We start from the raw sequence: 26,450 nt of genomic DNA, 5'->3' as shown, positions 1-26,450 counted from the left end.
AGAAACAGGGTGCCGTATCTTGTATCAGCATTAGGATTTATGTCAGCTTCAGTGTCTACTTTACTGAAAATATCTGCTGCATACCCCCCACCCCCCAATCACACTGGGAGAGGATAAATAAGACATACATTTTGGTCAACCATAAAATGGAGGTCTTCCGTTAGCAACAGAGGTGTAAAAGTGTATTTATCTATTTCATCGTATGGTTTCTCTACTTTTTATTGCACTGCTCAACCCACGATGAGAGAGATCTGTTCTAGCGTACATTTCTCGGTTTGGTAAGATGCGATTTTCCCAACAAGAAAAAGTAATATGAACACTGAATAATTCAAGAGAATGAGACAGGTTTCATCATAGCCAGGTTTTAAATAACAAAATGAGTGCAGGCTATATGCAGGTTTCGTACCTCAACAACATTCACAGCTCAGGACAGATGTGGCTAGCTGAATTATTGATGTAGTTTTAGCTTTTTAGAATTCGTCCCCTGTGTCACATACAGGCAAATGAAACAGAACAGTGTATAGCAGCATATTGCATTACTTGGCTCTCTCACACTGACGTCCCATCACATTTCCATGCTATTTTAAATACACTGCTCAAAAAAATAAAGGGAACACTAAAATAACACATCCTAGATCTGAATGAATGAAATAATCTTATTAAATACTTTTTTCTTTACATAGTTGAATGTGCTGACAACAAAATCACACAAAAATTATCAATGAAAATCAAATGTATCAACCCATGGAGGTCTGGATTTGAAGTCACCCTCAAAATTAAAGTGGAAAACCACACTACAGGCTGATCCAACTTTGATGTAATGTCCTTAAAATAAGTCAAAATGAGGCTCAGTAGTGTGTGTGGCCTCCACGTGCCTGTATGACCTCCCTACAACGCCTGGGCATGCTCCTGATGAGGTGGCGGATGGTCTCCTGAGGGATCTCCTCCCAGACCTGGACTAAAGCATCCGCCAACTCCTGGACAGTCTGTGGTGCAACGTGGCGTTGGTGGATGGAGCGAGACATGATGTCCCAGATGTGCTCAATTGGATTCAGGTCTGGGGAACGGGCGGGCCAGTCCATAGTATCAATGCCTTCCTCTTGCAGGAACTGCTGACACACTCCAGCCACATGAGGTCTAGCATTGTCTTGCATTAGGAGGAACCCAGGGCCAACCGCACCAACATATGGTCTCACAAGGGGTCTGAGGATCTCATCTCGGTACCTAATGGCAGTCAGGCTACCTCTGGCGAGCACATGGAGGGCTGTGCGGCCCTCCAAAGAAATGCCACCCCACACCATGACTGACCCACCGCCAAACCGGTCATGCTGGAGGATGTTGCAGGCAGCAGAACGTTCTCCACGGCGTCTCCAGACTCTGTCACGTCTGTCACGTGCTCAGTGTGAACCTGCTTTCATCTGTGAAGAGCACAGGGCGCCAGTGGCGAATTTGCCAATCTTGGTGTTCTCTGGCAAATGCCAAACGTCCTGCACGGTGTTGGGCTGTAAGCACAACCCCCACCTGTGGACGTCGGGCCCTCATACCACCCTCATGGAGTCTGTTTCTGACCGTTTGAGCAGACACATGCACATTTGTGGCCTGCTGGAGGTCATTTTGCAGGGCTCTGGCAGTGCTCCTCCTGCTCCTCATTGCACAAAGGTGGAGGTAGCAGTCCTGCTGCTGGGTTGTTGCCCTCCTACGGCCTCCACGTCTCCTGATGTACTGGCCTGTCTCCTGGTAGCGCCTCCATGCTCTGGACACTACGCTGACAGACACAGCAAACCTTCTTGCCACAGCTCGCATTGATGTGCCATCCTGGATGAGCTGCACTACCTGAGCCACTTGTGTGGGTTGTAGACTCCATCTCATGCTACCACTAGAGTGAAAGCACCGCCAACATTCAAAAGTGACCAAAACATCAGCCAGGAAGCATAGGAACTGAGAAGTGATCTGTGGTCACCACCTGCAAAACCAGTCCTTTATTGGGGGTGTCTTGCTAATTGCCTATAATTTCCACCTGTTGTCTATTCCATTTGCACAACAGCATGTGAAATGTATTGTCAATCAGTGTTGCTTCCTAAGTGGACAGTTTGATTTCACAGAAGTGTGATTGACTTGGAGTTACATTGTGTTGTTTAAGTGTTCCCTTAATTTTTTTGAGCAGTGTACATTACTGCCATTTAAAAGTGCATGCAAAGGGCTGTCATATAAAAATGTTTGTTAGGTAAACTGTCAGCATTAGAAATCTGACTCATAATCCCCCGAGCGAGGCAGTATCTCCCATAGTAACAAGGGGGGTCAAATCGGAGGTTGCTGTTTAAAAGTGCTGTGTAAGCCCATCAGATCTGATGGCTCTGTCGTTGCTGAGCTCTATGAGAGAGTGAGAGGAGAAGGCTGGCGATCGCACAGTGGGGGTGTCCGAGTCCACGTCCGAGTCAGTTTAACACCAATGGTCTTCAGTGGAGGGCCCCAGACAGATGTGCCCCAACCCCCCTGCCCTGGCCACTCCGTATTCCACACCCTCCCTTCGCCTAAATCATGGAAAGAGCAGGGATCACAGCCCTGAAAGCCCAACTGCCGGAGCTAAGCCTGGTTAGGGGCTAATCCACTGTCTGCTAATAGCCCTTGATGATGCAGTGCAACTGTGGTAGGAAGGGAAGGTATGCCAACAGCTGGAAGCCCCGGCCAGAGACTGATTATCAGATTTACCTAATCTCACGACAACAAACAAACCAACAAACAAGCAACTGAAACAGCATCCAAACACAAAGCCCCCAAATCCACCCGCTGTGAAAGAGAGATGCCACAGATACACTACCAGTCAAAAGTTTGGACACACCTACTCATTCAAGGGTTTTTCTTTATTTTTTGCTATTTTTTACATTGTAGAATAATAGTGAAGACATCAAAACTATGAAATAACACATATGGAATCATGTAGTCACCAAAAAAGTGTTAAACAAATCAAAATATATTTTATATTTGAGATTCTTCAAATAGCCACCTTTTGCCTTGATGACAGCTTTGCACACTCTTGGCATTCTCTCAACCAGCTTAATGAGGTAGTCACCTGGAATGCATTTCAATTAACAGGTGTGCCTTCTTAAAAGTTAATTTGTGGAATTTCTTTCCTTCGTAATGCGTTTGAGTAAATCAGTTGTGTTGTGACAAGGTAGGGGGGGTATACAGAAGACCAAGTCCATATTATGGCAAGAACAGCTCAAATAAGCAAAGAGAAACGACAATCTATCATTACTTTAAGACATGAAGGTCAGTCAATACGGAAAATGTCAAGAACTTTGAGTGCAGTCGCAAAAACCATCAAGTGCTATGATGAAACTGGCTCTCATGAGGACCGCCACAGGAAAGGAAGACCCAGAGTTACCTCTGATGCAGAGGATAAGTTCATTAGAGTTACCAGCCTCAGAAATTGCAGCCCAAATAAATGCTTCACAGAGTTCAAGTCACAGACACATCTCAACATCAACTGTTCAGAGGAGACTGTGTGAATCAGGCCTTCATGGTTGAATTGCTGTAAAGAAACCACTACTAAAGGACAGCGATAATAAGAAGAGACTTGCTTGGGCCAAGAAACACGCGCAATGGACATTAGACCGGTGGAAATGTGTCCTTTGGTCTGGAGTCCAAATTGGAGATGCGGTGTGGGTGATGTGTAGTTCCCACTGTAAAGCATGGAGGAGGAGGTGTTATGGAGGAGGTGTTATGGTGTGGGGGTGCTTTGCTGGTGACACTGTCTGTGATTTATTTAGAATTCAAGGCACACTTAACCAGCATGGCTACCACAGCAATCTGCAGTGATACGCCATCCCATCTGGTTTGGGCTTAGTGGGACTATCATTTGTTTTTCAACAGGACAATGACCCAACACACCTCCAGGCTGTGTAAGGGCTATTTGACCAAGAAGGAGAGTGATGGAGTGCTGCATCAGATGACCTGACCTCCACAATCCCCCGACCTCAACCCAATTGAGATGATTTGGGATGAGTCGGACTGCAGAGTGAAGGAAAAGCAGCCAACAAGTGCTCAGCATATGTGGGAACTCCTTCAAGACTGTTGGAAAAGCATTCCAGGTGAAGCTGGTTGAGAGAATACCAAGAGTGTGCAAAGCTGTCATCAAGGCAAAGGGTGGCTATTTGAAGAATCTCAACACTTTTTTGGTTACTACATGATTCCATATGTGTTATTTCATAGTTTTGATGTCTTCACTATTATTCTACAGTGTAGAAAATAGTAAAAATAAAGAAAAACCCTTGAATGAGTAGGTGTGTCCAAACTTTTGACTGGTACTGTAGATTAGAAATATCGCTGGAGGATTTCTTTAAGGAGGATTGGAAAGGGTGTGTAGGGGTCCTAACCTGGTCACAACACGCCTTCGTCCTGGCAAATTGGCAATGGGATGCTTGGATTCGGCCAGTGTCTGAATCCGTATTGAAACAAAATAACCCTACATCTGCGTTTTCTTTTCCTTCATTTACAACAAGCCCCTCCTTTTCTCTATGAGTTTATGAGTGCTTGGGTCAATGGCCTGAGGGGTAAACACTCCAACGCTGACTCTCAGCTTCAAGAGGAGACAATGTTGTTGTGCCCCGGTGTGTGTGTGCGTGCGCACGTTTGTGTGTATGTTGTCAGCTGGGCATTTGATCTAGCGTTTCATCTGAAGTACTGAACATGCCTGCCAGGAGATGGCTTGTTGGCTCAGATGTGGAGTTACACATGCTGGCTCCCTCAGAATGGCAAGGTTTTCCTAGTGCCTACAGAGGTCAATCTGCCCCCCCTGGAACTGCCTCAACACTGCCTTAGGACAGTTGATAACAACAATGAGAGGAAATCTTACAACATGAATATGATGTTGTCTAAGAGGACTGGTCTAGGATACACCGATACTACTTCAGACATGACTATCTCCTGAATGTGACATTATCATGCAGTAGAAGGGAGGCCATCATGTCTGAGGATGAGAGGAAAGAGTGTGGAGATACTCAGTATAAATATCCCTGTTTGGTATTTCCTACTGTTGAATTGTGTGGGTAGTGGGAATGGATACACCTGTGGTTTTGGAATAGCGGCTCTTTCACTGACGGAATCCCATAAACTGTGAAACTTTATACATGTCCTTAGAAAACGTCAAGGAATGCTGTAAAGCGCAGGAATCTAGGCTGCGATTCTGGTAAGGCTCAGGGCCATGTGGTGTGGAATGGAACGAAACACTTAGGGACTAGAAATAATACGCTACTTCTGATTTTGTGTTTTATCGAAGCGGGGTGAGCGGCTCATTCCTTGGCTGTCACAGCCAGATGCCTTTGGATTTACTGCTTGTGGTTTGAGCGCAGGAAGCTGAGGTGGTAGTGGGAGAGATATCAGCCAATCACTGATCAGATAAGAGGGAGATTAATGATAAAATGGTTACTTTGAGTTGAATGGTTTGTTTGTGTTACTGGTGGATTTGGTGTTCGGCTTACTGTACTCATACCCTCAGGCCTCATTGCTGACCTACATCACATTGGTGAGAGAGATTATTAGAGCCTTTTGTGACAGTTTCAATGTTTTCAGACTATTTTCCTCCCTGCTGATGGTGTTATAAATCAGTAAGTTGGCTTGAAGGTTGATGACAAAAGATGGTAGTTCAATGAGAGGTGGCTGGTTGTACTGCATCTAAAAATTTATTTTGGATGAATGTCTTTGAAGTAAACAGACGGAGAATGACTTTAGCTTAAGAGGTCTTGCACTTGAAAATGTTTTCAGTTAGACAAAAGGAATTGCCTCGTACGCTATGATACTTCAGTTAGTGATTGACATTTTGATCAAGTTTGCTTAAAGGGAAAGTCAAGCAACTCTCAAGTTGACCTGCTCTCCATTGTATTCAGGTAAGGGAGTGAGAGTAGGCAAGCAGAGCCCATATCTAGTGAACGGAGTGTTTAATCATGAACTTTGTGACTGTCATTCATTGAGGATACTGGGTTGGAGGTTACTGGGTTGGTGTGGCCAGTTGGGTTTAAGAGGAAACCTTTGCTTCTCTTGGCCATGGACAGGCAATTCAGCCTTATGCGGCTAGCTCTGTGGTGAATGTTTGCCATGAAAATCGCTCTGCTCTCCTTGCGTTTCTATTTTCACTCTTCTAAATGGAGCTACTTTTGGAGATGCATCTGATGCTGTCAAGTTTTAATAATCAGCAGCACTGAGGTACTTCAGTCCCCCAGTCTCAGTCTGCTCCATTCATATTATTAGTAATGTCTTGGAACTAAATAAGGTTGCTTACTGTTCCTCATTTATGAATTATGACTGACTCCACATGAGATTGATAAAGCTATGCTTGTTTGAGTCCATGTGGGCAGTGTACTTCAGTGGTGTATGGTGATGAAACCATATAAATCCTATTAAATTACTAGAGGGGCTATGCCATAAACCCTAAAAGTTCCATAATGGGGTGAAAATGGCAGCCATCTTGGTCAGGGAGAAATCCAAAACCAGTCCAATTGGAATGAATGGCAGTAGAGGCATACTGTAGGTGATGCATTTCCTGCTTTTTCTTATTCAGGAAAATGAAAGTAAGGCATGTGATGCATCAGAAAGATGTAGAATATTGTCATATAATTATAAATACAGTTTATACAGGTTTTATACCCATTGTCTGTATAAATAGCCTCTAAAATATATGTAAACAGACCATAAATGTCTCAGATTTTGTTTTCTTGGATAGCTGTGAGTTTTTTTTTTTAGTTTTTTTATTTCACCTTTATTTAACCAGGTAAACCAGTTGAGAACAAGTTCTCATTTACAACTGCGACCTGGCCAAGATAAAGCAAAGCAGTGCGATAAAAACAACAACACAGAGTTACATATGGGGTAAAACAAAACAAAGTCAAAAATACAACAGAAATACATATAATATACAGTGTGCAAATTTAGCAAGTTATGGAGGTAAGGCAATAAAATAGGCTATAGTGCAAAATAATTACAATTAGTATTAACACTGGAATGATAGATGTGCAAGAGAGTGAGTGAGTGCTATTATATGATACAATATCAGTACTTGTCCTATCATCAACTGATTTGAGCCAGTGTTGAAACCTGGAACCTGCCTCAACACTGGAACCTGCCTCGTAGTCCTCCTCCATAGCCTGCCCACACTCACCACAGCTGAGCAGCCACCCTCTTCAGCCTTTACGCAACATATGTTCCCTTCTCTGCCCTGCCTCCCTCTCTGGCCAACACCTGAGGCAGGCTAGGACACAAAAGCTGCCTTAAATCTTTCTGTGTGAGATAGTCTGACCTCAGTTACTTTTGGAAATGTTACATCCGCCGATTTCCCTTGTCCTGACTGGGAAAGATCAGGCTTCCCCCAGCTCCAGGTCAGAGAAAGGGATGTTCACTCATGTCCTGCCAATGAAATCTGTTCTCCGCCCTTCCTGTTAGAATCGTGCCCCATTTTTTGACAAAAGGGGAAGACAACATTTTTACAGACTTCAGTTGTAGAGGCATATGCTCTTGTCAAGGTCTTTGGTGGCCTTGTGATTGACTTACTGAAGCTTGTTTGAGCCACGCTAGGGATGGGCACAGTTATTAGAATATTAGAACAACCGAACGGACGTTAGTATTCGATTACTTGCGAGAATATTCATAAAAAAATGAAAAGGCATTGTCTAAAATGTAACAACAATGATCTGTGTGACATTGCTACATACAAGGATAGACCATGAAATGAAACATTTTAATAAAACAACAGTTCTATGACAGTTTTTATGAGTGTGCCCCCCAAAAAAAGACGTACAGCCTGTTACAGCTTGTTATTGGCGGTCAATCAAAGCAGCACTACCGTCAGAGGCTCCATGTGTAGCAAGTGAAGTGGGAGATTTCTAATCAATGCAAATGGAATTACAAATACGGAATTCAATTGGCTACATGAGAAGGAGTAGGCTACAATGATCAATCAACAGGTTTAATATGAATGGAGTTGTTGTAGACACGGATACTGGGAGCACAGCAAAATAGCCTCAATTAGACTCGCTAGCTAGCTAGCTGGCTAACTAACTTAGCTGGCAAGTGTTGCTAGCTAGCTTCTTTACATCAATTTGATGCAGTCAAGACAGACACTACCAGATGAGATGCTAGATAACCTATAGCAGCAACAAGTTTGTCTAATTTACGCGAGTCGGTTTGGCTACTTTCTCTCTCTCTCCCTCCTGTGACACTCCCTGCTCATCTCGAGCCCCTCCCCCACCCGTCTCTGCTGAAACAACAAGCAGAGTGCACCGCCTCTCCTGAGTTGCACGAGCAAGTCCATATTGAAGTTTTAAAAATCTGTATATCTGGAAAAAAATCTAATGCCCATCCCTAAGCCACACTATCTTCACCCTGGTCTTAGCAAATATCAGCTATAAAGACACTTCCAATATCTGGTTCGAATCCAACTGGACTTTGCAGCAGTCTGCCACTTTGACCTCCACTCAACATATTCGTGCTCATCGTGATGCATAATATCACATTTCATCAGTGTCATCAGTCTTGTACTTGGCTCACCTTCAAGATGGATGTCTTTTGATTTTATGTATCCTGTGCTTGTGTGTTTGTCTGATCACATTTGAGCGCATGGAGGTGAAGCTCTTAGTTACAAACAAGTCTTCTCAAACTAAGGGGGGACATTGTGATACCAGGACTCATATGGTGTTGGGCCTTGAACTCACTACAAGGCACTGCGTCATCATGACCTACTCTGGGTCTGAGAATGAGAACAGTACACTGGCCCAGCCCACTAATGTCAGACAGACAGACAGATAGACAGAATGGTTAGACTAGAGAAACTTGCTGATGTTCGAGACAGCTCAATCACATCTCTGTGGCAACCGCATTACTGTCTGTCTGTGCGTGTGACTGATATTGGACCGCTGAGAAAAGGAAGGAGTTGAGGTTAAGCAAGACAAGGTTGTGAACTGAGTGAGTACCAATTGACAGAGAAATTTGCCGTCCACAAATTTCACAGTAGCGAAATGAATCAAGAGAACACTTCTATAACTGTGGTCTATAACTTATCCGCAAAATGCGGTTTATCATAAGTTGCCAGTGAAATACCATGGTGTCATAGCTAAGAGAGAGACCAGCCAGGAGGTCGCTGCTGCTCATTGACAGTCGGGCCTGCTGCTTCCTGTTTCCTATGGAAGGAGGGCTGGAGGGGAAATGCCAGGTCTGCTCTGCACTGGGAGGATAAGACCTGGGGCAGGAACTTCAGACCTGCCTCCCAAATGGCACCCTATTCCCTTTTATAGTGCACTACTTTTGACCAGCACTGGTCAAAAGTAGTGCACTATATAGGGAATAGGGGGCCATTTGGGACGCATGCTAGGAAGTGTTGAAGCTGTAGCTTCTCTACCGTCCCGTCACGCACAGCCACAATGACCAGCTACCTGCACAATATGGGCTTTCATGGTGGTAGACGTTTCACAGGGGAATCAACACACTGGCATATACTGTGGGCTATGTTCCCTTTCAGAGTATTAGGTATGAAACATCTTTATCCCCTCAACTTTTGTTTTTAGTTAGATCTGGATCAGATCTGGAGTCAATGGCCCACTCACCAATCACACTGGATTGTGTCAGAGCTTAACATTGGCTGTTGGTCGATCAGAACAAAGAATTGACTATATTGAATAGTTTGCAGGCTTTGTGAGGGCATTCTTGCTAGAGTTGAGATGCGTTCTTACTGGTTGCCAGGGGGTGCGGAGGACTGTGTGCCAAGTGAGCTGTGTTCCATTGAACTATTTTGGCCCTTGGAGACTGAGCTGAATGCTCAAAGCCAAATTTCTCTCCCTCCTACACATCTACTGTTTCTCCTCATTGATTTGGTGGTAACACTTGCTTGCATATATTACAGTAAACCTAAAAAAGTGTTTCCACGACAGATTGGAATGAGAATGTGTGAATATTGGTTGTGAATTTTCCTGAACCCACCCCAAAGCCTCTACTCAAATCAAATCAAATCAAATCAAATCAAATTTTATTGGTCACATGCGCCGAATACAACAGGTGCAGACATTACAGTGAAATGCTTACTTACAGCCCTTAACCAACAGTGCATTTATTTTAAACAGAAAAAGTAAGAATAAAACAACAACAAAAAAGTGTTGAGAAAAAAAAGAGCAGAAGTAAAAAATAAAGTGACAGTAGGGAGGCTATATATACAATAGAATAAAGTGACAGTAGGGAGGCTATATATACAGGGGGGTACCGTTGCATAGTCAATGTGCGGGGGCACCGGCTAGTTGAGGTAATATGTACATGTGGGTAGAGTTAAAGTGACTATGCATAAATACTTAACAGAGTAGCAGCAGCGTAAAAAGGATGGGGTGGGGGGGCAGTGCAAATAGTCCGGGTAGCCATGATTAGCTGTTCAGGAGTCTTATGGCTTGGGGGTAGAAGCTGTTGAGAAGTCTTTTGGACCTAGACTTGGCACTCCGGTACCGCTTGCCGTGCGGTAGCAGAGAGAACAGTCTATGACTAGGGTGACTGGAGTCTTTGACAATTTTGAGGGCCTTCCTCTGACACCGCCTGGTATAGAGGTCCTGGATGGCAGGGAGCTTTGCCCCAGTGATGTACTGGGCCGTACGCACTACCCTCTGTAGTGCCTTGCGGTCAGAGGCCAAGCAGTTGCCATACCAGGCGGTGATGCAACCAGTCAGGATGCTCTCGATGGTGCAGCTGTAGAATTTTTTGAGGATCTGAGGACCCATGCCAAATCTTTTTAGTCTCCTGAGGGGGAATAGGCTTTGTCGTGCCCTCTTCACGACTGTCTTGGTGTGTTTGGACCATGATAGTTCGTTGGTGATGTGGACACCAAGGAACTTGAAGCTCTCAACCTGTTCCACTACAGCCCCGTCGATGAGAATGGGGGCGTGCTTAATGTGATACTGTGTAGGCCTAGCTATTTTGAATGGCAGTAATGTTTGACAATTGACCTCATTCAGTCGTAACTGAAATCCATACGGTTGTCACACACTGTCTGTCGCTTCATCGTCAATTAAAAATGGTCTCAATGAACTCTGTGGTTTGCTCTGTGAGAAAGAAAACTGAAGCTAGTGCTACAGTAGGACAAAGGCCTCTAAAAACCCTAATCCAGCAGTCGCAAGGACCCTGGGTACACAACACACATATCCCTGCCCCTGTAACGTCAAGTCGACGTAGCATGTTCCGTACTAATGTAAAAGCATGTTCATATCAAAGCAGAATATTTAATTACCGCAACGCAGACACAGAGAGGATTATGGGTGACCTTTGGCGGGGGTGCCAGCTGCTCTTCTCTCTCTCTCTCTCTCTCTCTCTCTCTCTCTCTCTCTCTCTCTCTCTCTCTCTCTCTCTCTCTCTCTCTCTCTCTCTCTCTCTCTCTCGTCCTGTAACGTGGGCACCATTAGAGAGGCACTCTTCCTGCTGCTGCTGCCTGCCTTGCCTTTGTTCTCTCTGGAGAATTCATCTCACTCTACTGCCTCTCTGAATAATCGTTCATGGATTAGGGTTTCAGGGGGTCCACCATGATGCCAATGACCTTGTCTGTGTCCTTGGTCTGCAGTAACTTATATTCTCATCATATTATGATGATTTAGTATTTCACTAAGCAAGTACAGACTAGAGATAAACAGGTTTGCTAAGATGTAGACAGTACAGCTTTCTGCTAAAGGCAAAGCAATTTGTTCGATAATATAGTCTAATATTTATGAAAAGGGTGTTGATTATACCAACCACACTCTCTACAAGGTTGCCTTCTCTGTGAATACACAGAACATTCTAGTCTAGATAGGACCACACTGAAGGATCATATACAGTATGAGAGTATTTGTACAGTTGAAGTCGGAAGTTTACATACATTTAGGTTGGAGTCATTAAAACTCGTTTTTCAACAACTCCACACATTTCTTGTTAACAAACTATAGTTTTGGCAAGTCGGTTAGGACATATACTCAGTGCATGACACAAGTAATTTTTCCAACAATTGTTTACAGACAGATTATTTCACTTATAATTCACTGTATCACAATTCCAGTGGGTCAGAAGTTTACATACACTAAGGTGACTGTGCCTTTAAACAGCTTGGAAAATTCCCGAAAATTCCAGAAAATTATGTCATGTCTTTAGAAGCTTCTGATAGGCTAATTGACATCATTTGAGTCAATTGGAGGTATACCTGTGGATGTATTTCAAGGCCTACCTTCAAACTCAGTGCCTCTTTGCTTGACATCATGAAAAAATCAAAAGAAATCAGCCAAGACCTCAGAAGAAAAATGGTAGACCTCCACAAGTCTGGTTCATTCTTGGGAGCAATTTCCAAACGCCTGAAGGTACCACGTTCATCTGTACAAACAATAGTACGCAAGTATAAACACCATGGGACCATGCAGCCGTCATACCGCTCAGGAAGGAGACGCGTTCTGCCTCCTAGAGATGAACGTACTTTGGTGCGAAAAGTGCAAATAAATCCCAGAACAACAGCAAAGGACCTTGTGGTACAAAGGTATCTATATCCACAGTAAAACGAGTCCTATATTGACATAACCTGAAAGGCCGCTCAGCAAGGAAGAAGCTACTGCTCCAAAACCGCCATAAAAAAGCCGGACTACGGTTTGCAACTGGACATGGGGACAAAGATCGTACCTTTTGGAGAAATGTTCTCTGGTCTGATGAAACAAAAATAGAACTGTTTGGCCATAATGACCATCCTTATGTTTGGAGGAAAAAGGAGGTGCTTGCAAGCCGAAGAACACCATCCCAACCCTGAAGCACAGGGGTGGCAGCATCATGCTGTGGGGGTGCTTTGCTGCAGGAGGGACTGGTGCACTTCACAAATTAGATGGCATCATGAGGAAGGAAAATGATGTGGATATATTGAAGCAACATCTCAAGACATCAGTCAGGAAGTTAAAGCTTGGTCGCAAATGGGTCTTCCAAATGGACAATGACCCCAAGCATACTTCCAAAGTTGTGGCAAAATGGCTTAAGGACAACAAAATCAAGGTATTGGAGTGGCCATCACAAAGCCCTGACCTCAATCCTATAGAACATTTGTGGGCAGAACTGAAAAAGCGTGTGCGAACAAGGAGGCCTACAAACCTGACTCAGTTACACCAGCTCTGTCAGGAGGATTGGGCCAAAATTCACCCAACTTATTGTGGGAAGCTTGTGGAAGGCTACACGAAACGTTTGACCGAAGTTAAACAATTTAAAGGCAATGCTACCAAATACTAATTGAGTGTATGTAAACTTCTGACCCGCTGGGAATGTGATGAAAGAAATAAAAGCTGAAATATATCATTCTCTCTACTACTATTCTGACATTTCACATTCTTAAAATAAAGTGCTGATCCTATCTGACCTAAGACATTTACTAGGATTAAATGTCAGGAATTGTGAAAAACTGAGTTTAAATGTATTTGGCTAAGGTGTATGTAAACTTCCGACTTCAACTGTAGGCTACTAGGTAACGGTACATACATACATTAGTGTCAGGTCGTGCTCCAGCGTTAGAGAGAGATCAAAGCACAGTGCATTGGGAGTGAGGGTACTGAGGGCCCCGGGGCCATGCACTACTGCAGCCATAAATTGTGGAAGAGCCACGTAAAACTGTCAGGGGGCCAACCAAGGCCGGCCTTAATTGCTTCGTGAAATGTAGTTAGCTCGACCGACGTTGTAGCGTGCCTCCCCTTTGACCAGCAGAGCCCAATGTCATGTATTTATGTTGGTGTTTCAGTGTATGTGTTTGTGTGTGTGTGTGTTTGTTTGTGTGTGTGTACTTCTACACATCTGAGTGTTTGTGATGCTATCAAATCCTCTTAACCTGAATGTTTGTTTTGGCAGATAAAACCTCACAGTCATTTCATCTGGCTCTGTGGCTAATGATACAGAAAACCCTGCATTGAAAAACACAAAAGCGAAGCATTCGCTCAGCGCAGCCATTCTACACATCTACAGAGCACAGAGATTTAGAAAACAAGCGCATTTCCAAGTAGGCGTTAGTAGTGCTGTGAGCCAAGAACAGAGTATGCAGGGTTGCTTTGCCCTCAGCGGCGATGAAAGCATGACATCAGCGTTCTCCTAATTACACGTTCTGTGTGGTGAGAGGATCTGGAGGTCGGTATCACAGGGTGCGTCCCAAATGGCACCCTATTTCCTTTATAGTGCCCTACTTTTGACCAGGGCCCATAGGGATCTGGTCAAAAGTAGTGCACTATATAGGGAATAGGGTGCCATTTGGAACGCTGCCACGGGCCAGGCCAGGCAGCACCAAACACAACATGGCAGCCTGCCTGTAAACAAACATCTGCCTTTGATTCAATCACAGTACAGATCATAATCAAGGAAATATGGCCCTGTAAATAAGTGCTAGAAACTTCATTACTGTAGGTATCGCAGAGCTTGTTGGAGTTATCCAGTATTTTATCACCATTTAGACAGTGATCTTGGACAGGTACTGTGTGGGTGTGTGTGTATGTTTGTGTTAGTGTAGTAGTCAGTGTGTGTGTTTTTAGGGCTGGCCCCATTTAGTTGACTGGTTTGGTCGATAGGCTGTTGGTCGACTGAGATTTCTTTAGTCGAGCATTAGCAAAAAAAATTATACAAAAGAAATCATGGTGTACACGACACCTGTCTGATTGGTTCCTGTCTGACTGGACTGATCCATTGTGGAGGCTGTGGGGATGGCACAGTCCATCACTCTAAGACGTGCTACTGAAATTGTATATGGTTATATTATGTAAGAATAATTGTGCAACACAAATAAAAATTATATTAATTTAGAACAAATGCGCTTTCTCCCGCGTTGGATAGCGGTCGCTGTCCGCGGTTCTGAAACACATCAGTGTGCTGTTGAATTGGCACCTTTTCTAAGACCATGTTGCTATGTCCATAATAGCAAAGTTAACCAGCATATTGGTGTTGAGAACAATGCGGCAGAGGCAGCGGCAGAGTTAGGAGACAAGAAAACAGCCCTTGCCTTAATTGTCTAAGAAAAGTGAGGAGAAAGGAAACCCCAACTTATAGAGGTCTGTAATCAGCAGCCTAACTGTTAAATGTGCCTGGCTTTATAAATCATCCATATAGATCTACAGAAATAAGACAGATCCTGCTTCTGTTGCCCGTTAGAGTGTTTGTTTAATAGCCTACTGATTCCGTGAGCACCAAGCCTCACGCAACAATTTCACAAATTCGGCTGTTTATAATCTTTGCTATGCTGTAATAAAGGCTTTACACTTTCTTTAGTTAGACCAGCCTCTCTTGTATTATTTAGAATGTATTTAGTGTTTAAAAATAAAGCGTAAACAATGAATAGGCCTAAACCGTTCCATTTCGGAAAGTTGCATTCATGAATGAATGCGACTGTTTTCAGTCTTTGCTGTAATAAAGGCTTTACAAAAAAAAACGTTACAACAGACTCTCTGGTACGCTTATAATTTATTTAGTGTTGTTTACATTGTTCCAAACGGTCAGAAAAATGATATTGTAATCTAACAGCACCTGTTTGGTACACATAATATGCACGCAGCGCTTGATCCATACCTTCTTTTTCTTGATCTCCAGTATTTCCCCACAACTAGTCACATTTATTCCACACATCTGACATCCCCTTTACCTCCTGAGCAACCAGTAAACATTCCCCCATTTCGAGTTTATTTGTCATGTCCTCTGCATCAATTTTGCTGTCACATGTGTTGCGGTGTTCAGAGTTTGTTATAACCAATGTATTGATGTGATTATGATATGCTATAGGTCAGGCCCTATTGGTCACGTGCATGCGATGCATACATGTGTCACGTAAAGAGAGCAAGGGTTGAGGGAATAGGGAATGTTTTTCCTAAACAAATTAGGGGTTTCGGTAACACAACTATTCAGTCAGAAATGGCTGTAATTATGTTGCAGCTTCAGCAACACAGACAGCGCGATACTGTTGATGTTCTGTGGTGGTAGCTGCAGCAGGGAGGAGAGAGCGACAACGGGTGCTAGTCACAGTCACTCGCTGTCTCTTTTTTTTAACACAGTGCAGCAAGTCTGAGCCAGGCCCGGCACAATCAAATGAATTGCGGTCGGACTCCCTCTAGTCATTTGTGTGTTTTAACACAGCTGTTCTACTGTCCAAATGATGCTACTGTATGGAACCCTTATATAACAAACAGTTTAGAATTTCATTTGGAATGGTGATAAGCCATATTTCATGTGGTGCTTTTTGAGCATTTGATAAATTGTTATGCCAGTTTTTATGCCAGAACTGTAAAAAGATCATAGGGTTCAGAGAGTTAACTTCATTCTCTGAAATGACTATAATTTCTGTATAACAATTGTGTTGTCTTTTGGTTACAAAGTTCAGTCTGTGATGCTATTGTAAATCCTTAACAACCCTCTCTCTCTCTCTCTCTTTCTCTCTCTCTCTCTTTCTCTTTCTCTTTCTCTCTCTCTCTCTCTTGTTCTGTGTTTACAGGCTTTGGATCAGGACAGGACTGCGCTGCAGAAGGTGAAGAAATCAGTCAAGGCCATCTACAGCTCAGGCCAAGGTGAGAGAAAGCTCTCTGTCAGTTTTCTAGGCTCGTTAACCAGAGGGTTGCGCTTGTGGAAGACATTGAAAAATGATGATCTCTATATAGACTGGTCTGGGTGAGTAATTATGCCCTCTTATGAAACTAAATATTTCAGAGTTTCACATTTTTCTCCACATAGTCAGTTTTAGGTTGTTAGTGCCTTGAAGAGGGGGTTTCTGATCCCTTTCTCACCTGGCCCCTCTCAGGTCTCCTGTCTGATTTTGGATACAGTTCAAACCCATATACAGCCCTTTTTACATCAGCAGATGTCATAAAGTGCTATGACACACAAACACACACTTGTGACAGACCCTAGTGGGGCTGTACTCCTATAACAATGAATGGGAGTCTACCCCCATTGCATCATGCATCAATACATTTTTCCTAATGAAATGGCAGTCTACCAATGCTCCTCTTCGACCCATTCACCCACACCCAGTTAGCAAGATCCACCCCTACATATTGAGCTTTACAGTATGACAATCTGATTTAAGTTGTCAAAATGATTAGAAACCACACAAAGCTGTTGCATTTGTAACCAGATGATGCCATGGCTAATGTCAACCTTTCCATGCTTGATCACGATCACCTGTCCCTGGCTGTGTCCTAAATGGCACCCTATTCCCTATGCACTACTTTTGACCAGAGCACTATGGTCCCTGGTCAAAAGTAGTGCTCTATAAAGGGAATAGGGTGCAATTTGTGACGCATAGCCTAGCACCACTACCCTTGTTATCATTATTTCAAATTAAACTGAATGTTAACCTTGGTTGTCTCCCTCTGTCTCCCTCTGTCTCCCTCTGTCTCCCTCTGTCTCCTCTGTCTCCCTCTGTCTCCCTCTGTCTCCCTCTGTCTCCCTCTGTCTCCCTCTCACAGACCATGTCCAGAATGAGGAGAACTATGCCCAGGCTCTGGATAAGTTTGGCAGCAATTTCATCAGCAGAGACAACCCTGACCTGGGAACAGCCTTCGTCAAGTTCTCCACCCTGACCAAGGAGCTGTCGACCCTGCTTAAGAACCTGGTGAGACACACAGGACTTTTTTTGCAGTTCAGTTACTCATGGCTGGTAATGCCCAGAATGTCCACCATTGAATTGACAAAGAGGTGACAGAGCCAACACCTTCACATGAGGGTTTCCCATCTTGGGATGGACTTGATTTTTGTACAGATGTCCTATCTTAATTTGATCACTCTGTTGCCTCAGATAATTTTCCTGCACAATAGGATTGTAGTGTATTCAAGGTGTGAAAAGGCTTCTAAAGTCTGTAATTTCCTATTTAAAATGTCAGATTTATCCTAACAAAAAATGTGTCAACCCCTATGGAAATGTTCATTAATTATAATCAACATAATAATTCACATTTCCTGTTGCTGCAGGATTATTTTCCTGCTGTGAGAAACTGGTCAAATTACAAATGCACACCAGTGTGTGTGTGTTTTTTTTTGTGTGTGTGTGTGTGCGTGTGTGTGTGTTGCACGTTATACCCAAACTTTTTTTTTACTAGAACATCAAAAATGGTTCGGTACTAGAATTTTTGTTACTTTCAGTACTTCTTTCAAATGTGTCTCACGTCTTATATGGATTGAGAGGATCGAGTCTGTCTAGTAATTTGTCTGAATCTTTTCAAGAGGGCAGTAAGTAGTAAGAGGGCAGTAAGTAGTAAGAGGGCAGTATGTAGTAAGAGGGCAGTAAGTAGTAAGAGGGCAGTAAGTAGTAAGAGGGCAGTAAGTAGTAAGAGGGCAGTAAGTAGTAAGAGGACAGTAAGTCGTAAGAGGGCAGTAAGTAGTAAGAGGGCAGTAAGTAGTAAGAGGGCAGTAAGTGGTAAGAGGACAGTAAGTAGTAAGAGGGCAGTAAGTAGTAAGAGGGCAGTAAGTAGTAAGAGGGCAGTAAGTAGTAAGAGGACAGTAAGTAGTAAGAGGGCAGTAAGTAGTAAGAGGGCAGTAAGTAGTAAGAGGGCAGTAAGTGGTAAGAGGACAGTAAGTAGTAAGAGGGCAGTAAGTAGTAAGAGGGCAGTAAGTAGTAAGAGGGCAGTAAGTGGTAAGAGGACAGTAAGTAGTAAGAGGGCAGTAAGTAGTAAGAGGGCAGTAAGTAGTAAGAGGGCAGTAAGTAGTAAGAGGACAGTAAGTAGTAAGAGGGCAGTAAGTAGTAAGAGGGCAGTAAGTAGTAAGAGGGCAGTAAGTGGTAAGAGGACAGTAAGTAGTAAGAGGGCAGTAAGTAGTAAGAGGGCAGTAAGTAGTAAGAGGGCAGTAAGTAGTAAGAGGGCAGTAAGTAGTAAGAGGACAGTAAGTAGTAAGAGGGCAGTATGTAGTAAGAGGGCAGTATGTAGTAAGAGGGCAGTAAGTAATAAGAGGGCAGTATGTAGTAAGAGGGCAGAAAGTAGTAAGAGGGCAGTAAGTAGTAAGAGGGCAGTAAGTAGTAAGAGGGCAGTAAGTGGTAAGAGGGCAGTAAGTAGTAAGAGGGCAGTAAGTAGTAAGAGGGCAGTATGTAGTAAGAGGGCAGAAAGTAGTAAGAGGGCAGTAAGTGGTAAGAGGGCAGTAAGTAGTAAGAGGGCAGTAAGTAGTAAGAGGGCAGTAAGTAGTAAGAGGGCAGTAAGTAGTAAGAGGGCAGTAAGTAGTAAGAGGGCAGTAAGTAATAAGAGGGCAGTATGTAGTAAGAGGGCAGTAAGTGGTAAGAGGGCAGTAAGTAGCTAGGCTACACTAACACAGCACAAGAAGCAAGCGAGAGAGAGAAGTAAAAAACAAATATTCAAACGAAAACATCATACCTCCGCAACCCGCAGCTTGTTGACAAAGCGAACTTTGGAAATACTTTGCTTACAGAGCAGATGATGAGGGCCAGCCCACTGAAACAACTATCCAAAAGGTGTAACAAAGCAGTGCAGTGCAAGGGAGATTTACTTCCAAAATGACATAAAAAACGATTTTACACATGACATTTGCATTGTAGCCTAACGTTATTCTTCTAGCATAACTTTTTTGTGACAATGACATGAACATATATTCAGCATGACATTCATGTGAGCATTATAATATGATTACAACCCGAAGGTCATGTGAAATGCACTCATAACTTGCGTTTGTCTAGCAGTAGCCAGCCAGCAGCCCTGAGGTCGTCACTTGTTACCACAGCCACAAAGTCACAATTTCTACAATTTATCTTCTTACAATCTGATTTGAAACCTAACCTTAACCCTAACCTTAACCACACTGCTAACCTTATGCCTAACCCTAACCTTAAATTAAAACCAAAAAGCACATTTTTGTTTTCATTTTGACTTTGTGGCTGTAGTAACTAGTGACAGCCCAGGGTTAGTTATTAAAATCTTTGACCCAGCCCTGGGCGGTCAAACTGGGAGTTGAAATGCACTCTGGGAATCGTAGTATGCTGTGTAAAATGTATTGTATTTCAATGAAATGAGCTTCAAAGGGTTTTTTATGTTGTTTTGGAACTAAACTATTCATTTAACACATTCAATTATTTAGCTGTAATGAATAATGAATCATAAGTCTAATGAATATCATTTGGAATATCATTTGACCCAATATTATTGCCATAGATTAGCAAATTATCCCTGATATGTATCAAATAGATTTTTGTAAAATTACATCTAAACTAAGAGTCTCAGATATGGTTTTGCATAAGGAAAATTGAAAATATTCTTCTGTTATTTAATATGGTGTTTTATTTTTTTAAGAAATTGAATATAGAATAGAATATATTTTATTTGTTATTTTAGTTGTTCTACCAGTTTTCAACATATTGTTTAATGTTCAGTCGTTTCGGTATCGAGTATTGTTTTGGTATTGAGTACGATACTAAACATGGTATCGGTAGCGAAGTCAAAATACTGGTATTGTGACAACACATACGCACAAACGAACGAGCGAGCGAGCATGTATGTCTTCATTAGAGGCGGCTGCAATAGTTTAGAATTCCACTGAATATTCCAAGCAATTTTTTGTTGTTGTTGCAAAAGACCACCTTGACAAAAGCGTCATCACAATCACCCCAATATAGCTGACTGCTGTTGGATCTACCTCTTACGTTCCTTTTGCACTAGTCTGCTCTTATCTCTCCACCATAGATTTCCCCTGAAAAATGTGTCCTGTTGGAATCCTGTGCGTGTGAGTGATTGTTGTTGGAAGAAAAGGCCTTCCCTCGCTCTCTACCTGTGTGGCTGGCAGTGAGATTAGTGTACGTGTGTGTGAATGTGAGTGTGGTGTCTGTGTATGTGGCTGTGTGCATGTGTGTGTGTTTGAGAGAGACTGTGTGTGTGAGAGAGACTATGTGTGTGTTTGTGTGTGTGTATGTGTGTGTGTGTGTGCGCATGTGTGTGTATTGTTCTGTGTGTGTGTGTGTGTGTGTGTGTGTGTGTGTGTGTATGTGTGTGTGTGTGCATGTGTGTGTATTGTTCTGTGTGTGTGTGTGTGTGTGTGTATTGTTCTGTGTGTGTGTGTGTGTGTGTGTGTGTGTGTGTGTGTGTGTGTGTGTGTGTGTGTGTGTGTGAGAGCCCCCCCCCCCAGGAACCCTCCTAAATCAGCCACCTGTTGGCACTGCCTGGGGAGGTGGTATACATATTGGCTGTAATGGTGGTGAAAGGACAAGCATCTCTTGGCATTACTTATAACGATGCTAAGTGAAGACATATTGTTCTGTCTCCCTTCCTCTCTCTCTGTCTCTCACTTTATCGCACAGACACACTTCCTGGGCATGAGATTTTTCTAAGACCTACATTTGCCTTTATACATTCTTGTGTATCAACCATTTAGTTTATGTGTGTGGTCTGTGTAGGTCTCACGTAGTTAGATACTTAATTATTGCATCGCTCACTTAGAACGCTGGCAAGCAAGGATACCCACATTCATAACCAAGCACAGATGCCCAATGAACTGTATTCAGACATACAGTGCCTTCGGAAAGTATTCAGACCCCTTGACTTTTACCACATTTTGTTACGTTACAGCCTTATTCTAAAATGGATTAAATAAATAAAATAAATGAAAATCCTCATCAATCTACACACAATATCCCATAATGTCAAAGTGAAAACAGGTTTTAAGAAATTTTTGCAAATGTATAAAAAATTTAAACAGAAATACCTTATTTACCAAAGTATTCAGACCATTTGGTCCAAACACACCAAGACAGTCGTGAAGAGGGCACGACAAAGCCTATTCCCCCTCAGGAGACTAAAAATATTTGGCATGGGTCCTCAGATCCTCAAAAAATTCTACAGCTGCACCATCGAGAGCATCCTGACTGGTTGCATCACCGCCTGGTATGGCAACTGCTTGGCCTCTGACCGCAAGGCACTACAGAGGGTAGTGCGTACGGCCCAGTACATCACTGGGGCAAAGCTCCCTGCCATCCAGGACCTCTATACCAGGCGGTGTCAGAGGAAGGCCCTCAAAATTGTCAAAGACTCCAGCCACCCTAGTCATAGACTGTTCTCTCTGCTACCGCACGGCAAGCGGTACCGGAGTGCCAAGTCTAGGTCCAAAAGACTTCTCAACAGCTTCTACCCCCAAGCCATAAGACTCCTGAACAGCTAATCATGGCTACCCAGACTATTTGCACTGCCCCCCCACCCCATCCTTTTTACGCTGCTGATACTCTGTTAAGTATTTATGCATAGTCACTTTAACTCTACCCACATGTACATATTACCTCAACTACCTCAACTAGCCGGTGCCCCCGCACATTGACTCTGCAACGGTACCCCCCTGTATATATAGCCTCCCTACTGTCACTTTATTTTACTGTATATATAACCTCCCTACTGTCACTTTATTTTACTTCTGCTCTTTTTTTCTCAACACTTTTTTTGTTGTTGTTTTATTCTTACTTTTTTTGTTTAAAATAAATGCACTGTTGGTTAAGGGCTGTAAGTAAGCATTTCACTGTAATGTCTGCACCTGTTGTATTCGGCGCATGTGACCAATAACATTTGATTTGATTTGATTTGATTTGCTATGAGACTCAAAATTGAGCTCAGGTGCATCATGTTTCCATTGATCATCTTTGAGATGTTTCTACAACTTGATTGGAGTCCACTTGTGGTAAATTCTATTGATTGGACATGATTTGGAAAGGCACACACCTGTCTATATAAGGTCCAACAGTTGACAGTGCATGTCAGAGCAGAGACCAAGCCATGAGGTCGAAGGAATTGTCCGTAGAGCTCTGAGACAGGATTGTGTCGAGGCACAGATCTGGGGAAGGGTATCAAAACATTTCTGCAGCATTGAAGGTCCCCAAGAACACAGTGGCCTCCATCATTCTTAAATGGAAGAAGTTTGGAACCACCAAGACTCTTCCTAGAGCTGGCCGCCCAGACAAACTGAACAATCGAGGGAGAAGGGCCTTGGTCAGGGAGGTGACCAAGAACCCGATGGTCACGCTGACAGAGCTCCAGAGTTCCTCTGTGGAGATGGGAGAACCTTCCAGAAGGACAACCATCTCTGCAGCACTCTACCAATCAGGCATGTATGGTAGAGTGGCCAGATGGAAGCCACTCCTCAGTAAAAGGCACATGACAGCCCGCTTGGTGTTTGCCAAAAGGCACTTATAGACTCTCAGACCATGAGAAACAAGATTCTCTGGTCTGATTTTTTTTTTTTTCTTTTTTTTTTTAGTCATTTTAGCAGATGCTCTTATCCAGAACAACTTACAGTTAGTGAATAGATTTTTTTTTTTATACTGGCCCCCCGTGGGAATCGATCCCACAACCCTGGCGTTGCAAACGCCATGCTCTATCAACTGAGCTACATCCCTGCCGGCCATTCCCTCCCCTACCCTGGACGACGCTGGGCCAATTGTGCGCCGCCCATGAGTCTCCCGGTTGCGGCCGGCTGCGACAGAGCCTGGATTCGAACCAGGATCTCTAGTGGCACAGTTAGCACTGCGATGCAGTGCCTTAGACCACTGCGCCACTCAGGAGACTGATGAAACCAAGATTGAACTCTTTGGCCTAAATGCCAAGCTTCCCGTCTGGAGGAAACCTGGCACCATCCCTACGGTGAAGCATGGTGGTGGCAGCATCATGCTGTTGGGATGTTTTTCAGCGGCAGGGAATGGGAGACTAGTCAGGATCGAAGGAAAGATGAACGGAGCAAAGATCCTTGATGAAAACATGCTCCAGAGCGCTAAGGACCTCTAGGGGTCTGAATACTTTCCGAATGCACTGTAGTTGTCATTTGAGTGTTTATTGAATATATCCTTTTCATAAGTGGTCCCCAAGGGCTGGTGTCAGTGTGTACTACTATTGGTGAAAGTATTGATGTTAATAACTCCCTAACATGAACCTGTCATAGAATGATACATCACCATTGGTTGTTGACGTTGCTATTAGTCTGGTGGACATTTTGCTCTCTCTCTCTCTCTCTCTCTCTCTCTCTCTCTCTCTCTCTCTCTCTCTCTCTCTCTCTCTCTCTCTCTCTCTCTCTCTCTCTCTCTCTCTCTCTCTCTCTCACTCACTCACTCACTCACTCACTCACTCACTCTCTCTCTTTCTCTATGTATGGAGTGAACTCTTCATATGCTGACACTAGTTTGTGGTATTGACCACCTTTAAAGAAGGGAGAGCAGAGTGAGAGGAAGGCGACCACCCTGTTGGTCTGCTTGAGTGGTGGGGTTGAGCCCAGTTTCCAGGCCAGTCTAAGTAGTATCCATCCACTCCATAAAGTGAGACAAAGGGTGCATCCCAAATGGCACCCTATTCCCTTTATAGTGCACTACTTTTGACCAGGGCCCATAGAACCCCCATAGAGCTCTGGTTGAAAGTAGTGCACTATATAGGATATAGGGTGTCATTTGGGATGCAGACAGACAGACCATGGCCAGCTCTAGTAGTAGAGCAGCAGCCAGTAAGTAGGTGATTGATTTAGACATTGGGTCTTTGCAACGGAGGCACTTAAGCAACACATTAGTGGCCATTAAGTGTTGTTTGTTTCCTGGACTGGATGGGACTTGGCACTGGCCATCACAGGCCCAAATGGAATAAATGCTCAGGAATAATGGCTTGCATTAATAAATGTGGTTACAGCGCTGTAAGCAAATGGTAGTCAAATTGCTTTTGCTGATTCCTAAATAGCTAATAGCTTAGCACATTCTAAGAGTCGAAAATGCTTTCGCTTGTTCCTAAATAGCCAAGATTGAGTTCACCCTTAGACTGAAGATAATACTGTCAAGGTTTCTTCGGTCCATCACAAGTAAATATGTGTTGATGTATTCCAGATGAAAGCTGAAAGAGTAGCTGCCTGAATCTTGCCTTGGTGACCGAGTTACTGAATAACTCTCTCTCTCCCGCTCTCTCTCTCTCGCTCTCTCTCTCTCTCTCGCTCTCCCGCTCTCTGTCTCTGTCTCTGTCTCTGTCTCTGTCTCTGTCTCTGTCTCTGTCTCTGTCTCTTCAGCTCCAGAGCCTGAGCCATAATGTGATCTTCACCCTGGACTCGCTGCTGAAGGGGGACCTGAAAGGTGTGAAAGGGGTAAGATTTACAGTAAAGGCCCTCCTCTCCTCAGTCCCTCTCTCGCTTCCGCTCTCTTTCTCTGCCTGACCCCCTAAGGGAGGCCCTAGCACTGGAGCCCACTTAGTAGAGCCCACTCAGCATATCTGTCGATTCGTGTGTGTGTGTGTGTGTGTTAGTGATGGCTGTTCCTGCACCAAAACTCCAGTATATTTCCTTCATAGCTTGTTCTTCATCTTCTTTTTAAATAGGGAGCCAATTTGTTTTCAGCACTTTTTTATTTCAATGGCTGATCAAAACTTGTTTTCTCATGGCTCTCTCTTGTCACATACATACACTGAGTATACAAAACATTAAGAACACATGCTCTTTCCATGACATAGACTGACCAGGTTAATCCAGGTGAAAGCTATGATCCCTTATTGATGTCACTTGTTAAATCCACTTCAATCAGTGTAGATGAAGGGGAGGAGACAGGTTAAATAAGGATTTTTAAGCCTTGAGGCAATTGAGACATGGATTGTGTGTGTGCCATTCAGAGGGTGAATGGGCAAGACAAAATATTTAAGTGCCTTTGAACTGGGTATGTAGTAGGTGCCAGGCGCTCCGGTATGTGTCAAGAACTGCAACGCTGCTGGGTTTTTCACGCTCAACAGTTTCCCTTGTGTATCAAGAATGGTCCACCAGCCAAAGGACATCCAGCCAACTTGACACAACTGTGGGAAGCATTGGAGTCAACATGGGCCAGCTTCCCTGTGGAATGCTTTCGACACCTTGTAGAGCCCATGCCCCGATGAATTGAGGCTGTTCTAAGGGCAAAAGGGAGTGCAACTCAATATTAAGAAGGTGAACCAAATGTTTAGTATACTCAGTGTATATGGTGAGCAATATGTTTATAACATGGAATCACGATAAAATCACAGTATTGAATCGCAATACATATAGAGAGAGAATGTGTGTGTGTGAGAGAAAGAGAGAAAGAGACAGATAGAGAAGGGGAGGCGGGACTAGTGGACCTGACTGTTTAAAAGATCACACTGTAAATCTTGTCCCTGTGTTGTGTCTGAAGGCAGGCACCACGAATAAATGGGCCATGAACCCGTGAGGTTGGAAACATTGGAAACATGGAGTGGGCGTGGTAGTGGGTTTCCAGAACATCAATTTTGAGGATGAGGCCTTGGCTCCTTGGCTGCAGTGGCGGTGTCGGCCTGTGTTGGAGAGAGAGTTAACACTGCACTGTGGGATTCCAGATTGACCTCCTTACTGCTGTTTACTCATACTTTGTCCCCCCATTTCTTTCAGGACATAAAGAAACCATTTGACAAAGCCTGGAAGGATTATGAAGCTAAGTTGTAAGTTTGTTAATAAATGTGTACATTAGGGATTAACATGGGTAACCAGGATCCCGGGACTGTCCC

General features: G+C 43.6%; 1 protein-coding gene across 1 annotated transcript in view; it reads left to right on the top strand.

Annotated features, from left to right (window-relative positions):
- Positions 1 to 26,450, top strand: part of LOC311109173 (arf-GAP with SH3 domain, ANK repeat and PH domain-containing protein 1-like) — a 77,736-nt gene that overhangs the window by 15,685 nt on the left and 35,601 nt on the right. The window contains exons 4-7 of the mRNA XM_084152007.1: positions 16,469 to 16,541; positions 17,442 to 17,587; positions 24,979 to 25,053; positions 26,335 to 26,384. Coding sequence (XP_084008133.1) covers positions 16,469 to 16,541; positions 17,442 to 17,587; positions 24,979 to 25,053; positions 26,335 to 26,384 — 344 coding nt within the window. The remainder of the gene's footprint in view (positions 1 to 16,468; positions 16,542 to 17,441; positions 17,588 to 24,978; positions 25,054 to 26,334; positions 26,385 to 26,450) is intronic.

This window comes from Coregonus lavaretus (genome assembly GCF_964263955.1).
Source record: "Coregonus lavaretus genome assembly, chromosome: 34".
Classification (NCBI taxonomy): domain Eukaryota; kingdom Metazoa; phylum Chordata; class Actinopteri; order Salmoniformes; family Salmonidae; genus Coregonus; species Coregonus lavaretus.
This window is presented reverse-complemented; position numbering and strand designations above follow the sequence as displayed.